General features: G+C 47.2%; 1 protein-coding gene across 1 annotated transcript in view; it reads right to left on the bottom strand.

Annotated features, from left to right (window-relative positions):
- The window catches only part of TPD52 (tumor protein D52), a 224,250-nt gene that overhangs the window by 68,486 nt on the left and 128,827 nt on the right, over positions 1–26,937 (bottom strand). Inside the window, exon 6 of the mRNA XM_073550611.1 lies at positions 24,399–24,580. Within this exon, the coding sequence (XP_073406712.1) occupies positions 24,399–24,580 (182 nt within the window). The remainder of the gene's footprint in view (positions 1–24,398; positions 24,581–26,937) is intronic.

Genomic DNA, 26,937 nt, shown 5'->3' with positions numbered 1-26,937 from the left:
GAATTTTCCGTTTTTTGGGGGATGGTGAGCCCACAATCGGAGGAGACGGAGGTGGTGGAGGGGGGGACAGGGCGGCTAAAGAGGTCTGAACCTGAGAAGTGACCAGGCTGCGAATTTCGTCAATCAATGACGGGTGCTCAGCCCTGACCACCCTGTCCGTGCAAGCTTGACACAATTTTTTTACCCAATTTGAGGGAAGTTTTGCACTGCATATGGCACATTTGGCCGACTTGTTGGTGGTATTGGTGCTTTTGTGGGCAGACTTTTCTCCCTATAAGAAAGGGGGAGAAGTATTTTGAGGACCTCTATCCCAGGACCGCACCACTAGGACCCACCCCAGGTACACTCCGGGTCCCGGAGCAGGCATGACAGAAAGTCGTCACACATACCCCGGAAGTGACCGCGCGTGACGTCACTTCCGGGTCACCGCACGGTGCGCAGCAGGAGGAGAGACCGGAGAGCTGCGAGAGGCCTCCGGTCGGGATCACTGGCCCGCTTTACTCCCCCTAGGGGAGCGCGGGTGGGCCAGGAGGGTCCCGTGTTCTAAGAAGACGGGAGCAGTACGGAGGAGGGGAGGCAGCGCCGCCGACCACCACTGCCCGGCTTAAGGATTACAGGTACGCTGCAGCAGCCGGCCACACAGCATACCGAACCTCTCCATGCCCCATGGTGGACAGGAAAGACACTGGTGGTGTGAGGGAGGTGGGAGGGACCTTTTAACCTCTCGTGATTCCTGTCCCCCATTAGGGCGTGGAGACAACCTCCTATGCCGTTGTGGAAAGTTGTTAGAGAAAAAAGGATTAACCCGATCGCTAAACGGCACAGTGGGAAAAAAATTGAAACACCAGAATTACGTTTTTTTGGTCACCGCAACATTGCATTAAAATGCAATAACGGACGATCAAAAGATCGTATTTTGCACATAAATGGTATCATTAAAAACGTCAGCTCGGCACCCAAAAAATTAAGCCCTCACCCAACCCCAGATCATGAAAAATGGAGACACTACGGGTATCGGAAAATGGCACAATTTTTTTTAGCAAACTTTGGAATTTTGTTTTCACCACTTAGCTAAAAAAGAACCTAAACATCTTTGGTGTCTATGAACTCGTAATGACCTGGAGAATCATAATGGCTGGTGAGTTTTAGCACTTAGTAAACCTAGCAAAAAAGCCAAGCAAAAAACAAGAGTGGGATTGCACTTTTTTTTGCAATTTTACCGCACTTGGAATTTTTTTCCCATTTTCAAGTACATAAAATGGTAAAACCAATGATGTCGTTCAAAAGTACAACTCGTCTTGCAAAAAATAGGCCCTCACATGGCCATATTGATGACGAATAGCTTAGTTACTCACCGATAACGGTGTTTCTCGGAACCCATGACAGCACCACGGAGAGAGGGGGTCCGCCCATCAAGGACAGGAACCTACAGACAAAAGAGCGGCACCTCTCCTCCGCCCCCAGTTGGTTACAGAGCATCAGAGGGTCTCCCGGTTAGTTAACAACAAAAGTATATACATAACATTATAATTTGTATACTTATAGAGAAACCTCGTGTCTAAGAACACACTCTACACACATTAAATCGTGCTCACCGCACACGTGAAAAAGGGGGGGAATTAAGCGGGTGCTGTCATGGGTTCCGAGAAACACCGTTATCGGTGAGTAACTAAGCTATTCTCCCTCACCCATGACAGCACCACGGAGAGAATTTCAGAGATTGGTAGCTTAGGGAGGGACCACCGCCTGAAGGACCCTTTTCCCGAAGGTCAGGTCAGACGCAGAGGCTAGATCTAGGCGATAGTGTTTGAAAAAGGTAGAAGGTGTTGACCAGGTGGCCGCCTTACAGATCTGTTCTATTGATACCTCTGATCTTTCTGCCCATGAGGTCGCCATTGCTCTTGTAGAGTGGGCTTTTAGACCCTCCGGGATGGTATTCCCGCTGCATGAGTATGCCAGGGCAATCGCGTCTCTTATCCATCTTGCCAGGGTACTTTTGGACGCCCCGAGCCCCTTACGAGGTCCCTGGAAACACACAAAGAGAGATCCTTCCTTCCTACATCCCTTGGTGGCCTCTAGGTAGTGCACTAAGCACCTCTTCACATCTAATGTGTGAAATTTCTCCTCTCCTCTATTCGTAGGGTTTGGGCAGAAGGAAGGAAGGACTACCTCCTGTGATCTATGGAAGTGTGTTGCTACCTTGGGCAAATATGCAGGGTCAGGTTTCAATATAATTCTATCCTCCATAATTTTAATGAATGGGGGTAATGCCGATAAGGCTTGAATGTCACTTACTCTGCGGGCCGATGTTAGGGCCACTAGCAGTATCGTTTTTAATGATAGGGTCTTTAGTGGAGCTGACTGAATAGGCTCGAATGGGGGTCCTGTTAGGGCTGACAACACTAAGTTCAGATCCCATGATGGTACTTTCTGGGTAGCTATTGGTCTAGACCTGGCTGCGGCCCTCATAAACCGTGACACCCAAGGGTCGCTCGCCACCTCCTGATTATAGAGGGCGCCCAGGGCCGCTACCTGTACCCTCAGTGTGTTAGTCGCTAGTCCCTGTTCTAACCCCCTTTGGAGGAATTCCAGGATTTTATCCATTTGTATTCCATCCTGAACCTTTGCCCCCGAACTGGATAGGAATTTTCTCCAGGTTCTACCATAGGCTTTGATTGTAACTGGTTTTCTACTTTTTTGTAACGTGGAAATTAGATTTTCTGAAAATCCTTTCCCCCTCAGCAGTGACCTTTCAAATTCCATGCTGTTAAATGGAGGTTCACTGCTTGGGGGTGTAGCACCGGGCCCTGCGATAGAAGGTCGGGGAGATCTGGTAGAACCCAGGGGTCGGTTACTGACATTATTCTGAGCCATGAAAACCATGTTCTTTTTGGCCAGAAAGGGGCTATAAGTATTACCCGAGCCCCCTCTTCCCTGACTTTCCTTATCACCGCCGGAAGGAGAATGGTCGGTGGGAAGGCATACAGTAGACCCCGTGTCCATGGGAGCATAAATGCGTCCAGGGTGTGAGGATTCCCTTTGGGATTTAGAGAACAGAATGTTTCCACTTTTTTGTTTTTGTGGTCTGCAAATAAGTCTATGTCTGGGGTTCCCCACATTTCCACAATCTTCTGAAAAACGGACTGATTTAGAGCCCACTCCCCCTGATGTAGTTGGGTACGGCTCAGAAAGTCTGCGGTTTGGTTCTCTACTCCCCGTATATGTAGCGCCGATAGGGACAGTAAGTTTTTCTCTGCTAACCCGAATATCTCGAAGGATGCCTCCATTAGCGTTCTGGACCTGGTTCCCCCCTGGTGGTTTATATAGGCCACTGTTACTCGGTTGTCCGAGAATATCCGGACATGATGGCCTTTTAATGCTGGCAAAAAGTGACTCAAGGCATAATTTACTGCTAGCAGTTCTTTTTGATTCGAGGAGGCTTTTAGTTCTTGACTTCTCCATCCCCCTTGAGCCATGCTGATGCCCATGTGTGTTCCCCATCCCACAGGACTGGCGTCGGTGGTAATTACATGTGTGATTTTGGCCTCCCAGGGGATCCCTTTGGACAAGTTGTTTTTGTCCTCCCACCAGGCTAGGGAAAGAATAGTTTTTGAACCTAGCGTAATATGATGTTCCAAGTGGTCTCCTAAGGTCCGCTGGTTGGTTAGGATATCCCACTGCAGATCCCTCATATGTATTTGTGCCCACTGGACCGCCGGCAAGCATGCAGAGAGGGACCCTAACAGGGACATTGCTCGTCTTAGTGTCATAGAGGGGTTTTGCCTCGCTTTTTGTACCATATGAATAATTCTGTCCCTTTTGTGATCTGGCAAGTAACACACTTGGATGTTTGAATCCAGTGTCAGGCCTAGGAACTCCTGGACTCTCTTTGGTTCCAGCCTTGACTTTTTCAGGTTCAGAAGCCACCCGAGGTTTTTTAGAGTGCTCATCACTCTGTCCCTCTGTTCTGTGCATTTCTGGCCTGAGTTGCTCGCTATTAAAAAGTCGTCCAAATAAGGCACTATCAGAACATCCTGTTCTCTTATGTGAGCCATCATCTCTGCCACCAATTTCGTGAAGACCCGTGGAGCCACTGAGATCCCAAATGGCAGGGCCTTGTATTGGAATTCTCTTATTTCTCCTGCTATCGAGACTGCTAGCCTGAGGTATTGCCTGGAGTCTTTGTGAATGGGGACATGGTAGTAGGCATCGCTGAGGTCTAGGACCACCATAAAGCATTGCGGAAAGAGAATTTTGATGGTCGATTTGATCGATTCCATCTTGAATTTTTCGTTCTTGATATAGCAATTCAGTCTTTTTAAATTTATGATGGTGCGGAAGGTGCCGTCTGGTTTGGTTACCAGGAAGAGAGGCGAGTAGAACCCCCTGCCTCTCTCCTGTGGGGGAACCTCCTGTAGGACTTTTTTGTCCAACATACTCAGAACCTCCTTTTCGAGGGCGTCCTGTTCGTTTTTTGACGACCTTATCGGGGTAATTATGTATTTTTGCGGCGGGAGAGAATAAAAGTTTATCCTTAATCCTGATCTTACAAGATTTATCAGTCAGGGATTGTTGGATATTTTCTCCCAGGCTGGGAGGAAAAAACTTAGTCTCCCTCCCACCCTGGGCCCACAGTCACTTGGCGGGTTTTTTATCCCGGGACGAGTTACCGAAGATGAACCCCCTGTCCCTTCTTCTGTCTTCCCATTTTTGGTCTCTCGGGGGTCTCCTCTGGAAGAACTTTTTGTTCCGAAAGGACCGTTTAAAGCCTGTGGCGGTCACTGGTCCTAGGTTTGGGAAGCCTTTCTTTTTGTCGCCTGCCTTTTCGAGGATGTCATCCAAGGTTTCCCCGAAGAGGAATTTTCCTTCACAGGGAATGGCGCATAATTTTATTTTTGTCTGGAGATCCCCAGGCCAACATTTTAACCATAAAGCTCGTCTAGCTGCATTCGACAAGGCTGCTGTTTTAGATGACAATCTTATCGAATCAGCCGAAGAGTCGGCCAGGAAGGCTGCCGCCCCTCTTATCATTGGCATGGATTCCAGGATTTTATCTCTCGGAACCCCTTCCCTTATCTGTCTCTCCAATTGGTCTATCCATACCATAAGAGCTCTGGAGGTACAGGTTGCCGCTACCGCCGGCCTGATGTTTCCCCCTGCTGATTCCCAGGTGCCCTTAAGTAGGGTATCCGCTTTTTTATCTAACGGGTCTTTCAGGGTACCCATATCTTCAAAGGGGAGTGCAAACCTTCTTGAAGCTTTGGCTATCGCCACGTCTAGTTTGGGGGCCTTATCCCATGATGTGGATGCTTCCTCCTCAAATGGGTACTTCCTTTTGATGGAAGGAACCGTCGAGCTTTTCCTATCCGGTTTTTCCCATTCTTTATCTATGAGGCCTTGGACGTTCTTATTTAACGGAAATACCCTCCGTTTCTTTTGACTCAGTCCCCCGAACATAATGTCCTGGACTGATCTATCAGTCCGGGGGTCTTCCACCCCCATAGTGGATCTTACCGCCTTTACTAAGGCATCCACTTCGTCCAAGGGGAAACAATGACGACCTTCCGTCTCCTCATCGGAGGATGACGAGTCGGTATTTACAGTATGGGAGGTGACTTCCCCTGACGATAAGCTGTCTGATTGGGACTCTATCACCACGTCCCCCTTCCTTCCCTTCCTTTCCCGTTTTCTGGATGAAAGGGCACTCTGAATTTCTGCGCGGATTACCGCCCTTAGGTCTGCGGCATGATCCGGGGTTTCACCGCCGAGGACCTCCTGTATACAGGAGTCACACAATTTTTTCTCCCAGGGCGTTGGTAATGGTTTCCCACAGGTGGGGCATTCCCTGTTCTTGGTCTTTTCTTTCTTCTTTCCCTGATAAAGGAAAGAAGTCTATTACAATGGGGAACATTCACGAAGATCCACTTACCCCTCATGCGCGGTTGCAGGTACCAGTTCTGGAAGTGGATCCAAATCCCTCACTGGGCGATCCACGGCAGGTGACTTGCTCCTTGCAGTAGACTGCTGCGTGGAGTGGCTGCTGGACCTGCTCCCCCGTCCGTCTTTATCCTTTTGGCGGCGCTGGTGATGCTGCCTTTGTTGCTGCTGCTTAGGCTGCTGTAGCTCCTCATGCTGGTCGCTATCCATCGCGCCTGAACGCTTCCAGCCCTGAGGCTGCTTTAGCGTTCCCAATTTAAATAAGCCGCCCTGGCGTCACCTGTCTTCCCGGCCTGCACCGCTGCTTCCCCCGGGGAGTGCGCACTGCGCATGTGCCGACCGCGGGGACCCGGAAGTTCCTCATTCTACTTCCGGGGCAGCGCCATCTTGGTACACCTCTGTACCCGGCGCTGCCCCTATACCGGCGTCCCCCGGCCCCTACTCCTCCCGGAGCGGCGGCCCGGTCCTCCCCGCCCGCTCACCCTGGACAGCCCCTCAGCTGCAGCTGTGGCGGCTTCGGCAACCGACCCCGCCGCGACAGGGGCCTTCCCGCTGTCTGACCGCGGACGGGACGGTCCCGGATCTTCACCTTCCGGTAAGCGCTGCGCTCCTGCTGCCGTGGTTCACCCGTCAAGGACAGGAACCCAACTGGGGGCGGAGGAGAGGTGCCGCTCTTTTGTCTGTAGGTTCCTGTCCTTGATGGGCGGACCCCCTCTCTCCGTGGTGCTGTCATGGGTGAGGGAGAAATAAAAGTTATGGCTCTGGGAAGAAGGGGAGTGAAAAACGAAAATGCAAAACCGAAAAAAGCTGGGGTTATTAAGGGGTTAAAAATGAATTTATCATTAATGTGTTTTAAAAAATTTTCATATCAATATTTATTAAAAAAATAAAAGCAAAATCTTGCATTTTCCCCACTGGCCCAGAGGATTCGTACTTCCTGTTCTGTGCAGAAAAAGATTTTCAGCTGTCTCATTATTACATCAGGATTACAATGACTGTTAAGGCATCTATATACAGCATATACAGGAGTTACCATTTACAGTAGGCTATGTTACAGCTCGCCTCCTCCCCCTCTCTGCACAAGGACCTTTTCCAATAACATGCTGAGATTAGAACCTCAGATAATACTCCAGCCAAATAGGGTTTGAGTCACTTTATTGAGGCTAATGTCCATGTGCCCACCAATAAGGAAGGATCCTAATGAGGCCGATACAAGGATTGTTTACTCACAGTAAAATCCATTTCTGGTAGTCTTCATTGGAGACACAGTAACCTGGGACAGTCTGCTGCCATCTGGAGGTAGGCACTATTAATGCAACTAATTGAAAATTGGTCAGCAGGCTCCTCCGTTTAATCAAAAAGAAGTGAGAGAAAGCCAAAGAAATTAAAGCACGAAAAGAAAAATAATGCACGCCGACCAGGCAACTAAGGGTGGTAGCTGTGTCCTCCATTAAAGACTACGAGAAAGGGATTTTACGGTAATAAATCCTTATTTCTTGTTCATCTTATTGGAGGACACAGTAACCACGGGAAGTTCCAAAGCGGTCCCAGGGGTGAGAAAAACAAATCATATACAGTTACCAGAGAACATTTTCTACCGTTTCTCAACTAACTGGAGAGAACTCTCTGATCAGCATAAAAGGGGGAGGACTGAAGAACAGTTGGACCCCTAGAGGTCTTGCATCTCCCTGGGAACAATAAGGTGGCCATGAGTTTTCTCCGCCCGGGCAGGCAGTTCTAACCTCTGCCATATAAAGATAAATAAAGTTGGACAGGATAGCCAAAGCAAGAACTTGCTTTCGAACTGTGGACCAAAAGTCCTGCAGCTAAACTAAGTGACCAAAAAGAAATTGGTTGGAAGAGGACAACCCTGGGAAAGGTTTGTCTGGATAGTATGGGAGATGTCTGGGGGCATCTACCACGATAAACAGGATTTCTGGACTCAAATTCGAGAATCCTAAATAAACCAGCATTCAAAATAATCAGCCCAAGCTGGGAAACGAGAATTCTGTCCTAATAAGGAAAGACCAAGATTCCTTTGGAATTTGGTGGAGCCCAGATGTCTGTCCTGACCCGTCACCTACTGGGGGAAGCTCTTTTGTAGGCGGTAGGCCACCTGGGAGACCCTTAGAGACCTAAGATTTCCATATGCCCTTCAGGTCTAGGAATCTTATCAGAAGTCTATCATTTCAACGATCTGCCTTAACGCAAAAAATTTGGCAAGCGCTCCCATAGGAGGTGAAAGGATGGAAGCACTGGTAGACTGTAGGGGAAAAGGACTAGGATAAGGTAGAGACCGAGACAGCAGAAGAGATGAAGCCAAGTACTCAACTAGCCACCTCAAAGGAAGAACGCAATAGCCACTCAATACATCTAAAAACTACCGCCCTACTCAGGAAGCATCTATCCTGGCATCAGCTGAAGAAGCCTAGATGAGTGTAAACCACCTGCATCTCACATTGTCCAAGAAAAAGATCTGCTGGGTAAGTTAGTAACCCCTGCCTCTAGAATTAGAGAAAATGTTCCTACTTAAGATTGAAATCCTCAATTAAACGTAAGTCCTCGTCCTTCAGCAGAAAGGCTGTAGCCAGGCTACCTGCACTGCCTAAGGGGTACACTACGCTGAGAGGTCTTTTCCCAACACAAAAATACTGGCTCGAAGTTGAAGTAGTGCACAGAAGTCCTGCAACTGCATCTTGTCGATAGGTCTGAGTCACCTAGGGTTGGATCAGAAACCTACTGTTCTCCCGAAGTACCGCCTACCAAGGGGTGTGAATTAGATGGACAGACTCACCTGAAGCCAAGGTACACCCTTGTTTATGTTTCCAGCTGACCTATCAAGCGATCTCCATTAGACAACACGCCTTGGATAGTGGATCGGATGCCAACTGGATTACCTGCATGATCAGCCACAGAAAAAGCCAGTCTGAGTCACAGATGTCCCTTAATTGAAGAGAAACAAAGTGGCCAGAAAAAGCACACAAGGAGAAATATTAAATACAAAAATATCAATTGGAATTTTATTAAAATACAAAAAAGTAACATGAACAAAATATAAAACAATAGCCTCCAATGTGAGGGACGCTAAATGGCTAGGGATCCCATTAAACATTGATTGTAGGCAAGTATAAATGGTAGGTTACAGAGGAATTAATTCCCAATTCTTAAATACAGATAAATGAGGTGGAGAGTATATGTCCTTAGATGCCTTGTTAAAATAGGTTCCCTGAAGAAGTGTGGATGAAACGTGCGTCGGGGTGGAGGGACGCAGCACAAACCCCGCATTCAAAGTTTTATGGCATGGGCTTCAGCCTGCATTTGACACTTTATTAAGAAGAGGTTGGTTGTAGTCCAAATGTCTTTGTACACTGGGAATTGCTGGCTCTCTGCATCTTTTATTAGCATGAAGTCCCACTAACAGACGCTTACTTGTGAGAACATCCATGTATTTTGAACTGTATGCAGACTAACATACATCTCCAATCTAAGCACTAGCACTTTTTCATATATAAAAGATTGCATACTTTGTAGTTGAGTCAACCTATTTTAACAAGGCATCGTAAGACATACGCTCCACCTCTTGGCCTGCTTGCATGCCATGTAGCTCAATTGTTGGAAAAGACCTAAAAATGAGATTAGACACTGGTTAAAAGGTCACTCTCAGTAGTCATAATCTGAATCCTCTGGGATAGATCGGTTAGCGTACCCTGAGTGATCTGACAGGGTCAAAGCGGAACTAACTATCCAACAATAGTGACATGTTCCAACTATCATCTGGAATGGTAACCGTAACTCGCCCTAAGGGAGACAACAACAAACAGCCTGCCAAGTCCAAGGGTCGGTAAGGTTTGAGAACATGGTGAGGCCCCGACAGGATTATGACAAAGGCCGCCAAAGCCGGCCAATGCAGGTACATAGAGCAAGCTGAGGAGAGATGGAGGAAAACCATCTTGGGTGAATACCCAAGAAAAATGGCACTGCCTCCATCTCAGGAAGAGGAAGGGGCGTGACTCTGCCAGCACGTGGGTCAACTGCCTGCTTTGATTGGACAGAGTGCGGGAGCATTATGAATCCACTGATTGGCCAGCGGGAGACACAGCAGTTGCACTGACTGCACACTAGTTGTTTTGATTGGATGGCAGACAAACACTCACCAGCAACAGTGATTAACCAGCGGGCAGGGGCCGCCGTATACATCGATTTGCTTGAGGTGTGAGTACACTTAAACTGATCGTAAATAGTAATATAGAGTGTGGATAGCATAGGGCTACATCCAAGCCTGACATTGCCTATATTGCAGATGTTTTGAGCATACACAGGTTATGAGATTGAACACCTAATGTGACAAACCCAAACAGGAGTTGTATCTCCACCCCCCCAGCCACACGCACCCTTAATGGTACAGGAAGGAGCCCCTTCCCCACTCATACATCCACCGACTCAAGGGAAAACACTTGAAGATCTGAGGGAGAGGAGGATGACAGAGGAGGGGATAAACAAAAAAAAAAAAAAAAAACACTAGGAGGTGCACAGGGATAAAACGGGGGGGAACAGAATAACTGCTAGGACTCAAAATGCCATAAAAGGAGATGCTACTGCGACGAACAACGACCAATGGGAAGTAGGCACAACTCAGGGATACAGCAAGGGGGTCTACTCAACTGATGTGTCTTGTGACTCTTGAACTTGTGGGTAGAAGCTGGGCATCCCAGACTCCATTTTCTGCTCCATGCAAACACACACGGTATGGTGGGCAGGAGATGATGAGGCTAAAAGACCACCGTCCATCCCGGTACCTGATCGCAGACTGCGTCAGGGTTCGTGGTCTAGCCGAAAAAGAGTGAGAGGATATCGACTGAGCAATTTCCGCCTGTACTGTCCACTACTACTTGGGTGAAACGGAGTACAAAATTACACCCTGTTACCATAAAAGCAATCCATCAGAAAAAGGGGGGGGGGAAGAGAGAGAAAACGTAACGCCTAACCTGGCCTCTAACCTGGCCTCCAACTGACACTATGAAAAAAATGAGGAACCTGGTGCTACCAGGCGCGGTATAGTCCGCCGGGAAAGAGACAATTTTATTTAATTTGCAATAGCATTGCAAGACTCCAGGTGGCAGCAGACTATTACATGGTTCTGTGTCCCCCAAAAAGGAGAACAGTAAAATAGGCATTAGACCTACCGGTAATTATGTTTCCAGGAGTCCATCCTGACAGCACCAGGGAGGACGTCCCTCGCCTCCTTGCAGGGACAGGAAGAGCACACAAGAGGTTAAAAACAGTCTCCACCCCCATTCCCTCAGTGTTTTTCCAAGTACTACACCGTGGATGATACAACAGAACACTTTATTTACAGAATCATATTACGACATATGACATCATTAACTCGGGAAGGTAACTATCCGTGCTGTCAGGATGGACTCCTGGAAACATAATTACCGGTAGGTCTAATGCCTGTTTTCCAGGACGTTCCTCCTGACAGCACCAGGGAGAATACCAAACCTGGACCAGGTTGCAACCCTACAGATTTGGTTTACTGAAGCCCCTGCTCTTTCCGCCCAGGAAACTGATAAAGCTTGTGTTGAGTGAGCTTTTAACCCTTCTGGGGGAGGAACCCCCTGAGACATAGGCTAAACTGATTAGCGATGTTATCCATCTTGCGATGGAAGCTTTTGAGGCTTTCCCCCCTTTTTTTTTTTCTCCCCAAAGAGTAAAAATAGGTTATGGTCCTGTCTCCAACCCTGCGTGGCCCTGATGTAATCAATAACTGCCTGGCGTACGTCTAATTCGTGCAGGGCCCTTTTCTTTGTCATTTGAGGGGTTCTCACAAATGGAAGGTAAAATTATTTCCTGGTTTAAGTTTTGGACTGACACAACTTTGGGCAAAAAGGTGAGGTCTAATCTCATGATTATTCGATCCTCCCAGATTCGGAGATATGGGTCTCGGATAGATAGCGCCTGTATCTCACTTATCCGTTTTGCAGTGGTGATCGCCACTAAGAATGCTACCTTCATGGTTCGATGTGAGATGGGCATCTCCTGACTCTGGATAAAGGGATCTGAGCAAAGGGACCGCAGGACAAGACTAAAATCCCATGGGGGGACTGACCTCCTGACTGTGGGACGTAACCTCTGAGTTGCCCTGATAAATCTTATTACCCAGGGATGGGAGGCCAAGGGGTAGTCCAGAAAGGCGCTTAATGTCGAGATCTGGACCTTCAGCGTGCTAGGCCTAAGTTCTTTATTAAAGCCTGCCTGAAGAAAATCCAGTATCTTTGGGATGTCTGGCTTTCCTTCCGCTGAGTCGGGCATGCCACAATCCAGACAGAATCTTTTCAAAATTTTGTGGTATATCGCAGAAGTTACGGGTTTTCTGCTGGCCTGAATAGTAGATATGACCTGGTCTGACAGGGCTCGAGCCCTCAGGATCTGCCGTTCAGGATCCAGGCTGACAGGTGAAGTCTCCCTGGATCTTGGTGAAGCACTGGCCCTTGGTGAATGATGTCTTCCCTCTGTGGAAGCAGGAGTGGTCGATCTTCTGCCATAATCCCCAGGAGTGGAAACCAGCTCCTTTTCGGCCAATAAGGTGCTATCAGTAGCACTCTTGCCTGATCCTTCTGAATCTTCCTGAGGATGGCTGGAATGAGAGCTATCGGGGGAAATGCATATGAGAGAGAGTCTGCCCCCACTTTTGGCTTAGGGTGTCTACCCCTTCTAGATTGTTCAACGGATTCAGAGAGAAAAACCTGTATGTCTTCGTATTCTTTCTGGTTGTGAAGTGGTCTACCTGCGGTCTTCCCCAGCGCTGGCATAAGTTCTGAAAGAGCTCTGTGTTCAGCTCCCACTTCGTGGGACAGATCTTCTGCCTGCTTAAATAATCTGCCACTGTGTTTTGCGACCCTTCGAGATGGACGGCTGTTACTGACAGAACCGTATTTTCTACCCAGGAAAAGATCTTTTTTTGCCAGGTCCTGGAGTGCCCAATGCCTTGTTCCTCCTTGATGCCGGAGGAAGGAAACCGCCGTCACATTGTCCAATAAAATCTTGACATGTTGATTTCCTAGTTTGTCCTGATTTCTTCTTAGGGCCTCCCATGTGGCGTAAAGTTCCTTGTAGTTGGAGGAGGTGGACCGCATGTTTGCCGGCCACTCTCCCTGAAGAATTCTGCCTTCTAAATGAGCCCCCCAGCCCCATTTTCTGGCATCCGTAGTCATTATGACGCATGGGGAGGTGATCCAGGGGACACCTTTCCTTAGGTTTTGTCGCTGCATCCACCACACCAGGGATCTTTTTACTGCTGGAGACAAGGCCATTTTCTTGTCTAGGGAGGTCTGGTGACGATCCCAGGAGGCCAGTACTTCTTTTTGAGGGGTTCTCGGATGGAACTGTGCCCATCAGACACAAGGGATGCAGGATGTCAAGAGGCCCAGAGCGCGCATGGCTATTCTGATGGAAACGCGGCCTTTTTGAAGTTCCTGCATGCTGTCCCGTATCCTTGTCTGTTTTTCTGGTGGTAAGAAGGAAGTTCTCCTTCTGGAATCCAGTAGTACCCCCCAAAAAAAATCTTTCTTCTTTCTGGCACTAGGTTCGATTTTTCTTTGTTTATGATCCAGCCCAGAAACTCTAGAACCTCTATTGTCTTCTCTTTGTGTCGCCGTAGTTCTTCTGCCGATCTTGCCACCAGGAGGAAGTCGTCTAGGTATGGAATGATGATTATTCCGCGATTTCTTAGGAACGCCACCACTTCTGCGATTAGCTTCGTGAAGACTCGAGGCCAGACCAAAAGGAAGACACTGAAATTGAATGTGGCAGGTCTGATTCTGAAGTATTACTGCAAACCTCAGGAATCTCTGACACTGGGTGAATTGGCACCTGATAGTAGGCACTTTTCAGGTCCATTGTACACATCAGGACATTCTTGTCTATCAAATGGACTGGATGTGATTGAATCCATTCGGAATTTTTTGTACGTGACCCAGGCATTTAAGGGTTTCAGACTTACAATGGTACGGGATTCTCCGGATGGCTTTGCAATGGCAAATAGGGACGAATAGTGGCCCGCCCCAATTTCTGCCCGGGGAACCGGAATTACCACCCCTAAGTTTGCCAGTTCTGTCACGTCGACCCACATCTGGGAGTAGTCTTTTATCCTGCGGGGAGAAATTGACCTTTCGTGGGGAGGGGATGAAAATTCTATTTGGTAACCCTCTGCTATTGTCCTCAGTACCCACTGATTTTTTTGTGATCTGAGACCACTGGGAACTGAATTCTCTGAGTCGACCCCCTATGTTGGTATAGTCATGTTCTCCTGGATCTAGTACGTGATCAAGAAGGGGGGGCTCTAGATCTTCCAGCTCTAGAGTGGGTGCTACCGTAGGAACCCCTCTGAGAGCTCCCCTGGTACCTATAGTACTGCTGCCTTCTATATCCCCCGGGTCTCCGAAAGGGCTGGTCCCTAGGTTTCCTTTCCTCAGGGAACCCTTTCTTTACATCGGATGCTTTTTCTAATATATCTTCCAATGCTGGGCCAAAGACTTTTAACCCAGAGGAGGGAAGAGCACAGAGCTTGTTTTTAGAGGCTCCGTCCCCTGTCCAGGTCTTTAACCAGATGGTTCTGCGTGCCGAATTTGACAAAGCCATTCCGGGCGGCAATTCTAACAGATTCCGCTGATGCATCGGCTAGGAAGGCTGTGGCTGACTTCATGATTGGAAGAGAATCTATAATTTCCTCCCTTGAGGTTTCATTAGTTAAATGTTCCTCTAACTGGCTCAACCATAAACACATAGACCTTGCTACCGAAGTAGCGGCTACGTTTGTTTTAACTAAGGCTGATGATGTTTCCCAGGCCCGCCTTAGTAGGTTATCTGCCTTCCCATCCATGGGGTCCCTCAGACTAGACGCATCCTCAAAAGGGATCGTTGTTTTCTTGGCTACTTTTGCCACAGGGACATCAATCTTAGGAACTACCTCCCATTCTTTAATGTCCTCGGGGTCGAAGGGGAGCCGTCTCTTAAAGTCCCGGGATATCACGAGACGTTTTTCCGCCTCCTCCCATTCCTCCAGGACCATAGCTCGCACATGGTCGTTCACTGGAAATACTACTTTCCTCTGTGCCCTAAGGCCCCCGAACATCATGTCCTGCCTGTCTCTGACCGCCTGAACCAGATTGTCTGTATCATCCGAGGAAAAGAGGTATCTTTTCCTATACTCCGGTTCGCTAGTGCCCAGCTCGCCTTCTTCCTGATCCGACTCAGAGGGGTAGGAACCTTCCTCCGAACTAAGCTCCATCTCCTGTCTGGTTCGCTTAGCACTGGGGCCTGGACTGGCTGGCTGTGGCTGGGACAAGGTGGCCACGGAAGCCTGGACCTCCTCTCGAATCAGCGATCTCATCTCCGATAGGAGGGACGGCTGTTCGCCTTTCATTACTTTGGCCGTACAAGTGTCACACAGCAACTTCTTGTGTTTGCTGGGGAGCTTAACTCTGCATACGGGACACTTAATGGGCTTCCCTGGGTCTTTCTCCACCTGTTTGGTCGTGGGAATGGGCGCTGTCGGTTGTGCCTTTTCCTGCATAGTGCAAGAGAGGGACAGTCAGGCTCTGATCTGGGCCTTCCGGGTGTCAGTCGGTTGGTCTGCGCTATGCGCACTTACCCCACCCGGGTCGATTCTGCCCTGGTTCTCCATCGCTGTTAAGAGCCTCTGAGAGGTCAGGACAGGAGGGTGCTGCCTGTCTCGCCGATACCGCGCTCTGCTCCTTCAGAGCGCCCGGCGGCGGCCTGTATTTCCGGCGCTCTGACGTCACCGGAAGTGAGTCACGGTCTCTCTGCACGTGACTTCCGGTCCCCGCGCTGCTGCCGGCGTCGGAGCAGAGAGCCTCCGCTGCGGGAGGAAGCAACTCTACCCAGGGGGCTCGTCCTCCCCTGGTCTCTGTGGCTGAGGGAACCCCACCCAGGAGGGTTTCAGTGCCAGGGCCGCTTCACAGGAGGAAGGATTGGCAGGGACGCCCGATCCCCCTGGACCCCTCCGGTAAGCCGACTCCTCTTGTGCGTCCCTCCGTGCAGGGACAGGAAGAAACACTGAGGGAATGGGGGTGGAGACTGTTTTTAACCTCTTGTGTGCTCTTCCTGTCCCTGGTGCTGTCAGGAGGGATGTCCTGGAAAAGAAAGTTTTTTTAGGCAATGATATGAAAAATAAAAATAAAAAATATACATCACACTTAATTTAAAAAATAGAACATTTTCTAATGACACATTTCCTTGAAAGTAGAAGGTGCAGATTTAGCTTAAGTTACTGTAGCTTGTGAAAATGACACAATCTGTTTTGATCCAATAAGTGTGAAGTTATAAGAATACACCAAACCAGTACAAAAATAAAAATGTATACAACATGTGCACAATTATTAGGCAATTAATATTTTTGATGAATAATTTTATTATTGAACAAGTACAGTGCTCTCACCCAAACCAAACAGTTAATAAACCTGAATACTTTTCCATACCAGTCATAAGCCCCATCCATGGATCTGTCAGTTTGTTAATCTGCTGACGATCAACTTTTTTGGGCAGTACTTAGGGCAGCACCTATAATGAGGCGATATGAGCCAGCTGCTGAAGCGGCAGACAGCAGGGGACGGCATTATGTGCTCTGCTACCCGCAGCACTTACAATTTAGCCTCCGCATGCTGGTGCTGCGGTAGCGTGCAGAGCCTTGGAATTGATGAGGTCACAGGAGGGAAGGAGTCAGGGCCCCCTGATCATGTGACCCCTGACTCCTCCCCTCCTGTGACCTCATCACAGGTCCGGTGGCAGAGCCCTCAGTGTGTGCAGGACTCTGCTGTGCTGGTTGTCATGGTGCTGGATCAGTAAGTTTGTGTGTGGGGTCAGGGGTGGGTTTTACAGGGTGGATGTAGCAGAGCCATGTGTGCGAGGTGTACGGAGCAGAGCCATGTGTGTACTAGGTGTACGGAGCAGAGCCACATGTGCAAGGTGGAAGGAGCAGAGCCATGTGTGTACAAGGTGTACAAAGCAGAGCCGCTTGTGTGTAAGGTGTGCGGAGCAGAGCCATATGTGTACAAGGTGTATGGAGCAGAGCCACACATGTACAGGGTGTACGGAGCAGAGCCATGTGTGTACAAGGTGTACAGAGCAGAGCCGCTTGTGTGTGAGGTGTACGGAGCGGAGCCGTGTGTGTGTAGGGTCGGGGGCTGGGCTGAGCTGAGGCGATGATTTGGTGGTGCTGCTGATGTTAGTGCAGATAAGCGGTGGAGGTGTGCTGTACTCACAGGAATGGGGGGGGGGGGGTGACCCGATTCTTGGCGTCGACAGGCACGAGACAGAGACAGGAGATGTAATCAACAGGGTCTGCTTTTATTGGCCGCTCTCACGACGATCAGCATAATGCATGACAGGAATTTTACACTGTTCTCTCTTGCAGAAAGGACCGAGTACCTTCGCTTATTGACTTTCACCATCGAAGCGTACTTTGTGGCTCTTCCACCGTGGCTGCCCTAGACCAATCCACCACGGCGTTTCACCCTGCAAAGTCCACCAAATTACAGGTCCTCACAGACCGTCTCCGCCTGTGACCAACGTCCTCAAGGGTCACTCCCCGTAACCGTATCTGCTGTCCAAGCTCTCTGAGAGGTCTCCTCTGTATAACAGACCCTCCTTCCTTGTCCCCTGGCTGACTGAAGCTTCTAGAAGCTTACCTCAGTATTTATTCAGTCAGTCCAGGTAGCCCCACCCACTGTCACCTGTCACCTTTGCCCAATCAGAGTCACCTTGACCTCTGACAGTTATGTAACGCTGGCATGGCAGTTACATAACCACTGTCGTCGGTGCTCTCCAGTGACCTCTAATGGATAGACTGCCACATGACACCTTCTTTTCCTACCTCTGTCTTCTACTACAGACAGAGCCGTACTCCGTTCAACCTCCCCGCGCGTGTGCGAGGTGCACGGCGCGGAGCCGCGCGTGTGCGAGGTGCACGGCGCGGAGCCGCGCGTGTGCGAGGTGCACGGCGCGGAGCCGCGCGTGTGCGAGGTGCACTGAGCAGAGATGTGTACGGAGCGGAGCCGCGTGTGTATGGGGCGTACAAAACGGAGCCCTGTGTGTACAAAGTGTACGGAGCTGAGCTGTGTGTGTACGGAGTGGAGCAGAGCCGTGTGTGTACGAGTTGTATCGAGCAAAGCCACATGTGTACAAGGTTTACGGAGTGGAGCTGTGTGTGTACCAGGTGTACAGAGCGTGGCCATGTGTGTAAAAGGTGTATGGAGCAGAGCCGCAAGTGTACAAGGTTTACGGATTGGAGCCATGTGTGTACAGAGTGGAGCCGTGTGTACGAGGCATAAAAAGCGGAATGAGGTGTGCGGAGCCATATGTGTACAAGGTGTATGGTGGGAAGCATTCATACCTCCCAGCGGGACAGTCCCGATTTTGAGAGAGAGTCTGCCCCAGCTGGGAGCTTACTTTTCCGACAGACACAGGAGTACACGGCGGAGCCCAAAGGAGCACTTTAAAATTCGCACGTGACGTTCCACCGGAAGTGACGTGCTAGAAGCTGACCGGAAATGAGGAAATTGCGGGAGGAGATTGTGACGGACCCATGGAGGCACTTCAGGGAATGCTTCAGATCCATCACCATGTCCTCCTTCAACAGCGCGAACAGCGGGATCACCTTGGACTCGGGGATGCTAGCCATGTGAGCGGATCATGATATGTCCTGCATCGGGAGGCTCAGGTGGGCATTACAATGGGAGCTGGGCTGCTATAGTATCTTTATAGAATCTTTCTTTCTCTAATCTTTCTTTTTAATTCTTTCGCTCTCTCCTTTCTTTCCTCTCTTTCTCTGTTCTTTTTTCCCTTTCTTCTTTCTTTCCGCTCTCTTTCTTTCTCTCTGTTCTCCCTTTCTTTTCCTCAGTACCAGTCAGTCTCCTTTCATTCCTCTTTCTCTCTCTGTTCCTTCTTTCTTTCCCCTCTTTCTTTTCCTCAGTATCAGTCAGTGTGCCCACAGTACCAGTAGAAAAAGAAGGGTAGGAAACTAGGTAGCACTGGTCACATTGAGCCTCTCATACTTTTTACTGGTGTATAATCATATGCCCTGAGCACTCCCATAACGTGGGCCAGCCCCAGACAACAGGGTACAAACAAAAAACTATTACTATCACTCCAAGTGGACAATTATATACGTAAAGTTAATGATGTCCCTGTGCCAAGCAGTGCGGAGGATCAGAATACACTGAGGAGACCAGAGCAGCGGGGTTTGGGGAGAATTATATGGGGGCCATTACGCTGTATGAAGTAATATATGAGGCCCATTACGCTGTATGAAGTAATATATGAGTCCCATTACGCTGTATGAACATATTGGGCCTAATATACTGTATGAAGTAATATATGGAGCCCATTATACTGCATGGAGCATTATATGGGGCCTATAATACTGTATCGAGAATTATGTGGGGATAGGAGATGACTTTCTGTTTGTTGTGGATCCGACAGCTGGGATCCCCATGATCCTGGGAAACGTAGCTTTGAAGAGCACCATGTAAATGGACCTGTGGTCGATCATACGCACTGTGATGCCATTCACATGTGGCTCTTCAAATAACTCCTTTAAGAGAGTGATGAGGGGACAACAAAGTATAGCAAAAATTCACTGATCGGGGTGATGAGTGTTATAGTTTGTGGGCTGGTGGGGTTTGTGTGGCAGGGCTGCATTTTTGTCCCAGACAGTCCAGCAGTCCGGGCCTGTGCCAGACCTATTAATGACCCTTGTTCTGGATACTTCTGTGTTGTTCTTGTATGTGCGTGTGATGGCGCTGACATCCTTGTGTTTGGACACTTTTTTTTCTATTTATCTAAATCAAAATGTCCACTATTGTACTCAGTTTTACAGGATAGATGTAAAAATCTACTTTGTGTGTGTGTGTGTGTGGGGGGGGGGGGGGGGGCTCATTTTGCTGTTCGCCTCAGGCAGCAGAGAGGCTAGGTTCACCCCTGGCAGCACCAATCACAGCCCCCAGACACTGTTCAGAGGGGTGGACTGGTTACCTTTATCGTAAATCTCCCATTTAAAAGGGGTTGACTTGATGAGACTGCAGACTGGTGACTCCTCACAGCAAGCAGCGTGCATGCTGTCAGGATTCTCCAGCACCGGGAGTGTGACCACAAGTGTACGATTTGCATACATGCGGTCACGTGTCGGCTAGACGTGCATGGCCTCACTCAAAACAAGTGAATTGAGAGACTTTAAATGGCTTGAAGTTGGAAAATTAGCATAAAAATTAGGTGGCAAAATATCTGCCTAATAATTGTACATAAAGTGTATATGTCATTATTATAAACTATAAAAGAATAACCTTGTGTAAACTTTTTGCTTTCGGCTCTACGTTTTATACTGCGTTTATACCTTAAACTTTTCTTATGGTTATTGGGAGTCGGAGCATCCTCACAATAATATTGACAGACACGTTACTAGATATACGATGCATGCACAATATATTTTTGATCGAAGTCTTGGGTCATTCATCATGGTAAGCAAAACAAGATTTAACCCTCTGGGCAGGTAAACCCAAAATCTGCACATGCTCTTCCTGTGTATTCACATTCCTTGCTCTGGATGGAACAGGGCCGTAACTTTCACCATAGATTGTGTTAATAAAAAATAAAGTATCACATAAAAACGAAGCAAAGTGAATGAACAATAGAGATACAGAAATTAAAACAATATTTGATGTGATCGCCCTTTCCATTCAAAACAGTAGCAATTCTCCTTGATACGCGTGCACAAAGTCAGGGATTGCTTAGGATTATAGTCAGGGGTACGAGTAACCAATTACATTAAAATAGGAGATATTGAACATTATTTTCATATGTAGGTTGAAACCCAGTCATTAACTGATATAGTTGTTGAAACTGGGTGAGGAACAGACAAACTGTCACAAAGGGGAGGTTGTGGAAGACAGTCTCATGTCAAAGGTCACAAACCATGGGAAGATTGAGCACGGCAGCAAGATACAAGGTCGGTATACTGCATCATCAAGGTCTCTGCCAGGAAAACGTTGCAAAGCAGACTGTGGTTTCAAGATGCGCTCTTCCAACGCTTTTGAAGAAGCAGTGGGCAATATTGAGGACCTTAGAGGCAGTGGCCAGCCAAAGAAAAGGTCACAAGGAGACTATTTCATACATCTCAAACTGTCATGACGGCGGTCAGGGTTTGTGGATTGTGACTCCATAGATGGTTATGGTCAGCCCAGAGTGACTCGAGCATTGACTCCTAGAGATGCAGCTCCTAGGCAGGTTACAAGGATTTCAATCTTTGCTGAACTTAGCATGTTGGTTGCCTGTGGTCACATGCTGCAGGAGAACCAGCCAGGTCTGCTCTTTCCCTGTTTAAGCTGGCTCCACTGTTCAGGTTAAGCCAGCAATAGTTCTCTATCCTGGTCTGGAGCTGGACACGTCCTGGTTATTAAGTGTTATTTCTAAAGTTGTTGTGAACAGTGTTTGGTTAACCATTTCCTTTTCCTCTAGATGACTTTATATTACTTTGGTGCCTCTCGGGATGTACACTTTATGTTCCTCTGTATAATTCCCTGAGAGAGTGTTGTGTGATTGTGCTTCCGTTTTTCCCTGTCTGGATTGTTTTCTATTTACTCATACACTGTACAGATTAGTGCTACCGAGGAGCATAGGAAGGCGTGAAGCTCAGGAATGTCCAAATTTAGGGCTTAACCCTAGGATAGAGATAGACTTAGGGTCAGTATAGGTACACAACTATTATCCCACAATCACATCATTACAGAAACTTAGTGCTGCAGATGAAAGACACATCATGCTCACTTCCCTTCGAAAATGAAAGATATTCAGCAGTGTCATCAACTCAGAATTAGCAACAACCAGTGTAACCCAGCTACACCCATCTACTGTTCAGAGAAATCTGCTAAAAAAAAAAAAAAAGTGGTCTTCATGGAAGAATTGCTGCCACAAAGCCATACCTTTGACAAGGAAACAAGGCCACTTTGCATGAAAACCTAGGAACCGGGAAAGGCAGAAACATGGCATCAGGGGTACTGGACTGATGAGTCAGTTTGAAATTTTTCGGCTGAACACAACGATCTTTGCTAAGAGGTAGGATAGCAGTACAATGATGAGTGTCTACAGGCACCAATGAAGCATGGTGGAGGTTAGTTGCAAGTTTGGGGGTATATTTCAGCAAATGGAGTTGGAGATTTTGTCAAGATTAATGGTCTCCTCAATGCTGAGAAATACAGGCAGATACCTATCCGTCATGTAATAAGAACAGGGAGACATCTGATTGGCTTCAAACTTATTCCGCAGTAGAACAACCCCAAACATATAGCCAATGTCATTAAGAAATATCTCTTGTGTGACATGCTCATAAATGAGCTGCCTTACACCACAAGCCCATATATTAGGAGGCGCCTGTCTGTATCCTGTTCATTTAGACACTGTCACATGTTCAGGTTTTAAATACATTAGATAGGGACTGCTCCGTGAAGGGTTACCGTGATGTGGTGGAGCAGCTTGGCATATATTTTTTGCAAAAAACGTATCGACTAAATACCCTGTATTTGTTATCCAGCACTTGCTGATTACTGTCATATTTTTTACTGCAGAGTATTTTTGCAAATTTTTCATTCTTTGTTTTCTTGTTGTGGTTGAGCCATTGGGTGGTGTGAGCACTGTCTGACCGACTTGTTCACATTTTGTGCATGTCACATATGTTTTTAATCCGTTTTTTCCTTGCTCAGCATGGTGTGGGAGACCCCACCCCTCTCTTGTGTGACATGCACATAAATGAGCTGCCTTACACCACAAGCCCATATACTAGGAGGCGCCTGTCTGTATCCTGTTCATTTAGACACTGTTCACATGTTCAGGTTTTAAATACATTAGATAGGGACTGCTCCGTGAAGGGTTACCGTGATGTGGTGGAGCAGCTTGGCATATATTTTTTGCAAAAAACATATCGACTAAATACCCTGTATTTGTTATTGAGCACTTGCTGATTACTGTCATATTTTTTACTGCAGAGTATTTTTGCAAATTTTTCATTCTTTGTTTTCTTGTTGTGGTTGAGCCATTGGGTGGTGTGAGCACTGTCTGACCGACTTGTTCACATTTTGTGCATGTCACATATGTTTTTAATCCGTTTTTTCCTTGCTCAGCATGGTGTGGGAGACCCCACCCCTCTCTTGTGTGACATGCACATAAATGAGCTGCCTTACACCACAAGCCCATATACTAGGAGGCGCCTGTCTGTATCCTGTTCATTTAGACACTGTTCACATGTTCAGGTTTTAAATACATTAGATAGGGACTGCTCCGTGAAGGGTTACCGTGATGTGGTGGAGCAGCTTGGCATATATTTTTTGCAAAAAACATATCGACTAAATACCCTGTATTTGTTATTGAGCACTTGCTGATTACTGTCATATTTTTTACTGCAGAGTATTTTTGCAAATTTTTCATTCTTTGTTTTCTTGTTGTGGTTGAGCCATTGGGTGGTGTGAGCACTGTCTGACCGACTTGTTCACATTTTGTGCATGTCACATATGTTTTTAATCCGTTTTTTCCTTGCTCAGCATGGTTTGGGAGACCCCACCCCTCTCTTGTGTGACATGCACATAAATGAGCTGCCTTACACCACAAGCCCATATACTAGGAGGCGCCTGTCTGTATCCTGTTCATTTAGACACTGTTCACATGTTCAGGTTTTAAATACATTAGATAGGGACTGCTCCATGAAGGGCTACCGTGATGTGGTGGAGCAGCTTGGCATATATTTTTTGCAAAAAACGTATCGACTAAATACCCTGTATTTGTTATCCAGCACTTGCTGATTACTGTCATTTTTTACTGCAGAGTATTTTTGCAAATTTTTCATTCTTTGTTTTCTTGTTGTGGTTCAGCCATTGGGTGGCGTGAGCACTGTCTGACCGACTTGTTCACATTTTGTGCATGTCACATATGTTTTTAAACTTATTCCGCAGTAGAACAACCCCAAACATATAGCCAATGTCATTAAGAAATATCTCAATGTAAAGGAAATGAGTCCTGAAAGTGATTAACCGCCAAAGAGCCCTGATCTCACCATCATGCACACCATGGTGGATTACATATAGAAGCAGAAGGATTTGCACGAGCCTACATCCACAGGTGATCCGTGCTTAGTTCTCCAAGACGTTAGGAGGAACCTTCCTGTGGAGTTCCTTTAGAAACTGTGTAAGTATATCTACAAGAACGGACGTTCTTTTGAAGATAAATGATGGTCACATCAAATAATGATTTCAATTCTTTCATTTATTTTTATCAGTTATCAAAATACAACTATTACAACACTTCTATTATTGAAAACATTCTTATTTTGCTTCTTCCACACCCGTCTAAAACTATATATATTATTAAACTCATGTCCTTTGATATGTAAATGTACTTACTCGCCATCTTGTTCTGGTTTTGTGCAAACACAGTGGAATTTGCCCCCAAAGTCGATGTACAGGTCATTGTCCACAACTTGGAAGATTGTTCCGGCCACTACCTTATCCTTAGCAGGTCCCAGCTGTATAAGTGGGGAATGTCGGAGTAAACTGGCAAAGCTTTCTTTGTCACTGGCAGCACCCTGGAAAGACATACAGTAAAGGTACAATGATTACAAAAAAATGGTAGACAGCAAAGTACAATTATGTAAAGAAGAAACAAATAGCCACACAGCACACACAGAGATGGACTCCTGCTCTTCTTTTGCTGCAGCACACAGACAGAATCAGCAGCATGGATTACATTGTACAAAAGTACTAAGCTGTGTGGCTGTGAGTCAAACACTGGAGAGAGCAAAAACAGTTGCCTGAAGCGCCATCTGCCCGCGTTTTCCTATATCTGACTCTCAGTTTGCTAAATGTTCCTTAGACCCCTACTACTCTCCAAAGAGTAGAAAAAGTTCTGCAACCTGACACATCGCTGTGCTGGCAGTCCTTTTTATGGCCAATTTTATGGTGTACTGGCTGAAGAGCCCGGCGCTGCCCGGGCATAGTAACTAACTACGGTAAGTTATAACAAATTATAATTATTATATATATACACAGTATATATATATATATATATATATATATATATATATATATATATATATATATATATATACATATACACACATACACACACACACAGTATACACTCACTGGCCACTTTATTAGGTACACCATGCTAGTAAGGGGTTGGACCCCCTTTTGCCTTCAGAACTGCCTCAATTCTTCGTGGCAGAGATTCAACAAGGTGCTGGAAGCATTCCTCAGAGATTTTGGACCATATTGACATGATGGCATCACACAGTTGGCGCAGATTTGTCGGCTGCACATCCCTGATGCGAATCTCCCGTTCCACCACATCCCAAAGATGCTCTATTGGATTGAGATCTGGTGACTGAGGAGGCCATTTGAGTACAGTAAACTCATTGTCATGTTCAAGAAACCAATCTGAGATGATTCGAGCTTTATGACATGGCGCATTATCCTGCTGAAAGTAGCCATCAGATGTTGGGTACATTGTGGTCATAAAGGGATGGACATGGTCAGCAACAATACTCAGGTAGGCTGTGGCGTTGCAACGATGCTCAATTGGTACCAAGGGGCCCAAAGAGTGCCCAGAAAAAATTCCCCACACCATGACACCACCACCACCAGCCTGAACCGTTGATACAAGGCAGGATGGATCCATGCTTTCATGTTGTTTACGCCAAATTCTGACCCTACCATCCGAATGTCGCAGCAGAAATCGAGACTCATCAGACCAGGCAACGTTTTTCCAATCTTCTACTGTCCAATTTCGATGAGCTTGTGCAAATTGTAGCCTCAGTTTCCTGTTCTTAGCTGAGAGGAGTGGTACCCAGTGTGGTCTTCTGCTGCTGTAGCCCATCTGCCTCAAAGTTCGACGCACTGTGCGTTCAGAGATGCTCTTCTGCCTACCTTGGTTGTAACGGGTGGCAATTTGAGTCACTGTTGCCTTTCTATCAGCTCGAACCAGTCTGCCCATTCTCCTCTGACCTCTGGCATCAACATGGCATTTCCGGCCACAGAACTGCCGCTCACTGGATTTTTTTTCTTTTTCGGACCATTCTCTGTAAACCCTAGAGATGGTTGTGCGTGAAAATCCCAGTAGATCAGCAGTTTCTGAAATTCTCAGACCAGCCCTTCTGGCACCAACAATCATGCCACGTTCAAAGGCACTCAAATCACCTTTCTTCCCCATACTGATGCTCGGTTTGAACTGCAGGAGATTGTCTTGACCATGTCTACATGCCTAAATGCACTGAGTTGCCGCCATGTGATTGGCTGATTAGAAATTAAGTCTTAACACACAGTTGGACAGGTGTACCTAATAAAGTGGCCAGTGAGTATATATATATATATATATATATATATATATATATATATATATATATATATATATATATATATATATATATATATAAATAAAGCTGAGTGTAGAGCCCCGCCCACTCCGCATAGCCACATTCACTATAATATCCCACATCATCCCGTCAGCCAGAGCTACAGGACAACAACCCCTAATATCCCATATCGTCCCATCAGCCAGAGCCACCGGACTACTACTCCTAATATCCCACATCGTCCAGTCAGCCAGAGCCACCGGACTACTACCCCTAATATCCCACATCGTCCAGTCAGCCAGAGCCACCGGACAACTACCCCTAATATCCCACATCATCCCGTCAGCCAGAGCCACCGGACTACTACCTGTAATGTCATCGTCCCATCAGCCAGTGCCACCGGACTACTACTCCTAATATCCCACATCGTCCCGTCAGCCTGGGGTCAGAACCAGAGTGCTAAGTGGAACGGTCCTAACTTCCATACCGGGTATCCCTTTAAGAGAGGCCTGGTGTCAGAACCAGAACGCTGAGTGGATTTGCCGTGACTTCCATACCAATGATCCCTTTAATAGAACCCTGGGGTGAGA

The sequence above is a fragment of the Dendrobates tinctorius genome, unplaced genomic scaffold, assembly GCF_039654945.1.
Source record: "Dendrobates tinctorius isolate UK_male_01 unplaced genomic scaffold, ASM3965494v1 ptg000165l, whole genome shotgun sequence".
Taxonomy (NCBI): domain Eukaryota; kingdom Metazoa; phylum Chordata; class Amphibia; order Anura; family Dendrobatidae; genus Dendrobates; species Dendrobates tinctorius.
Note: the sequence above shows the minus strand (reverse complement) of the source record. Positions and strands in the feature narration are given on the sequence as shown.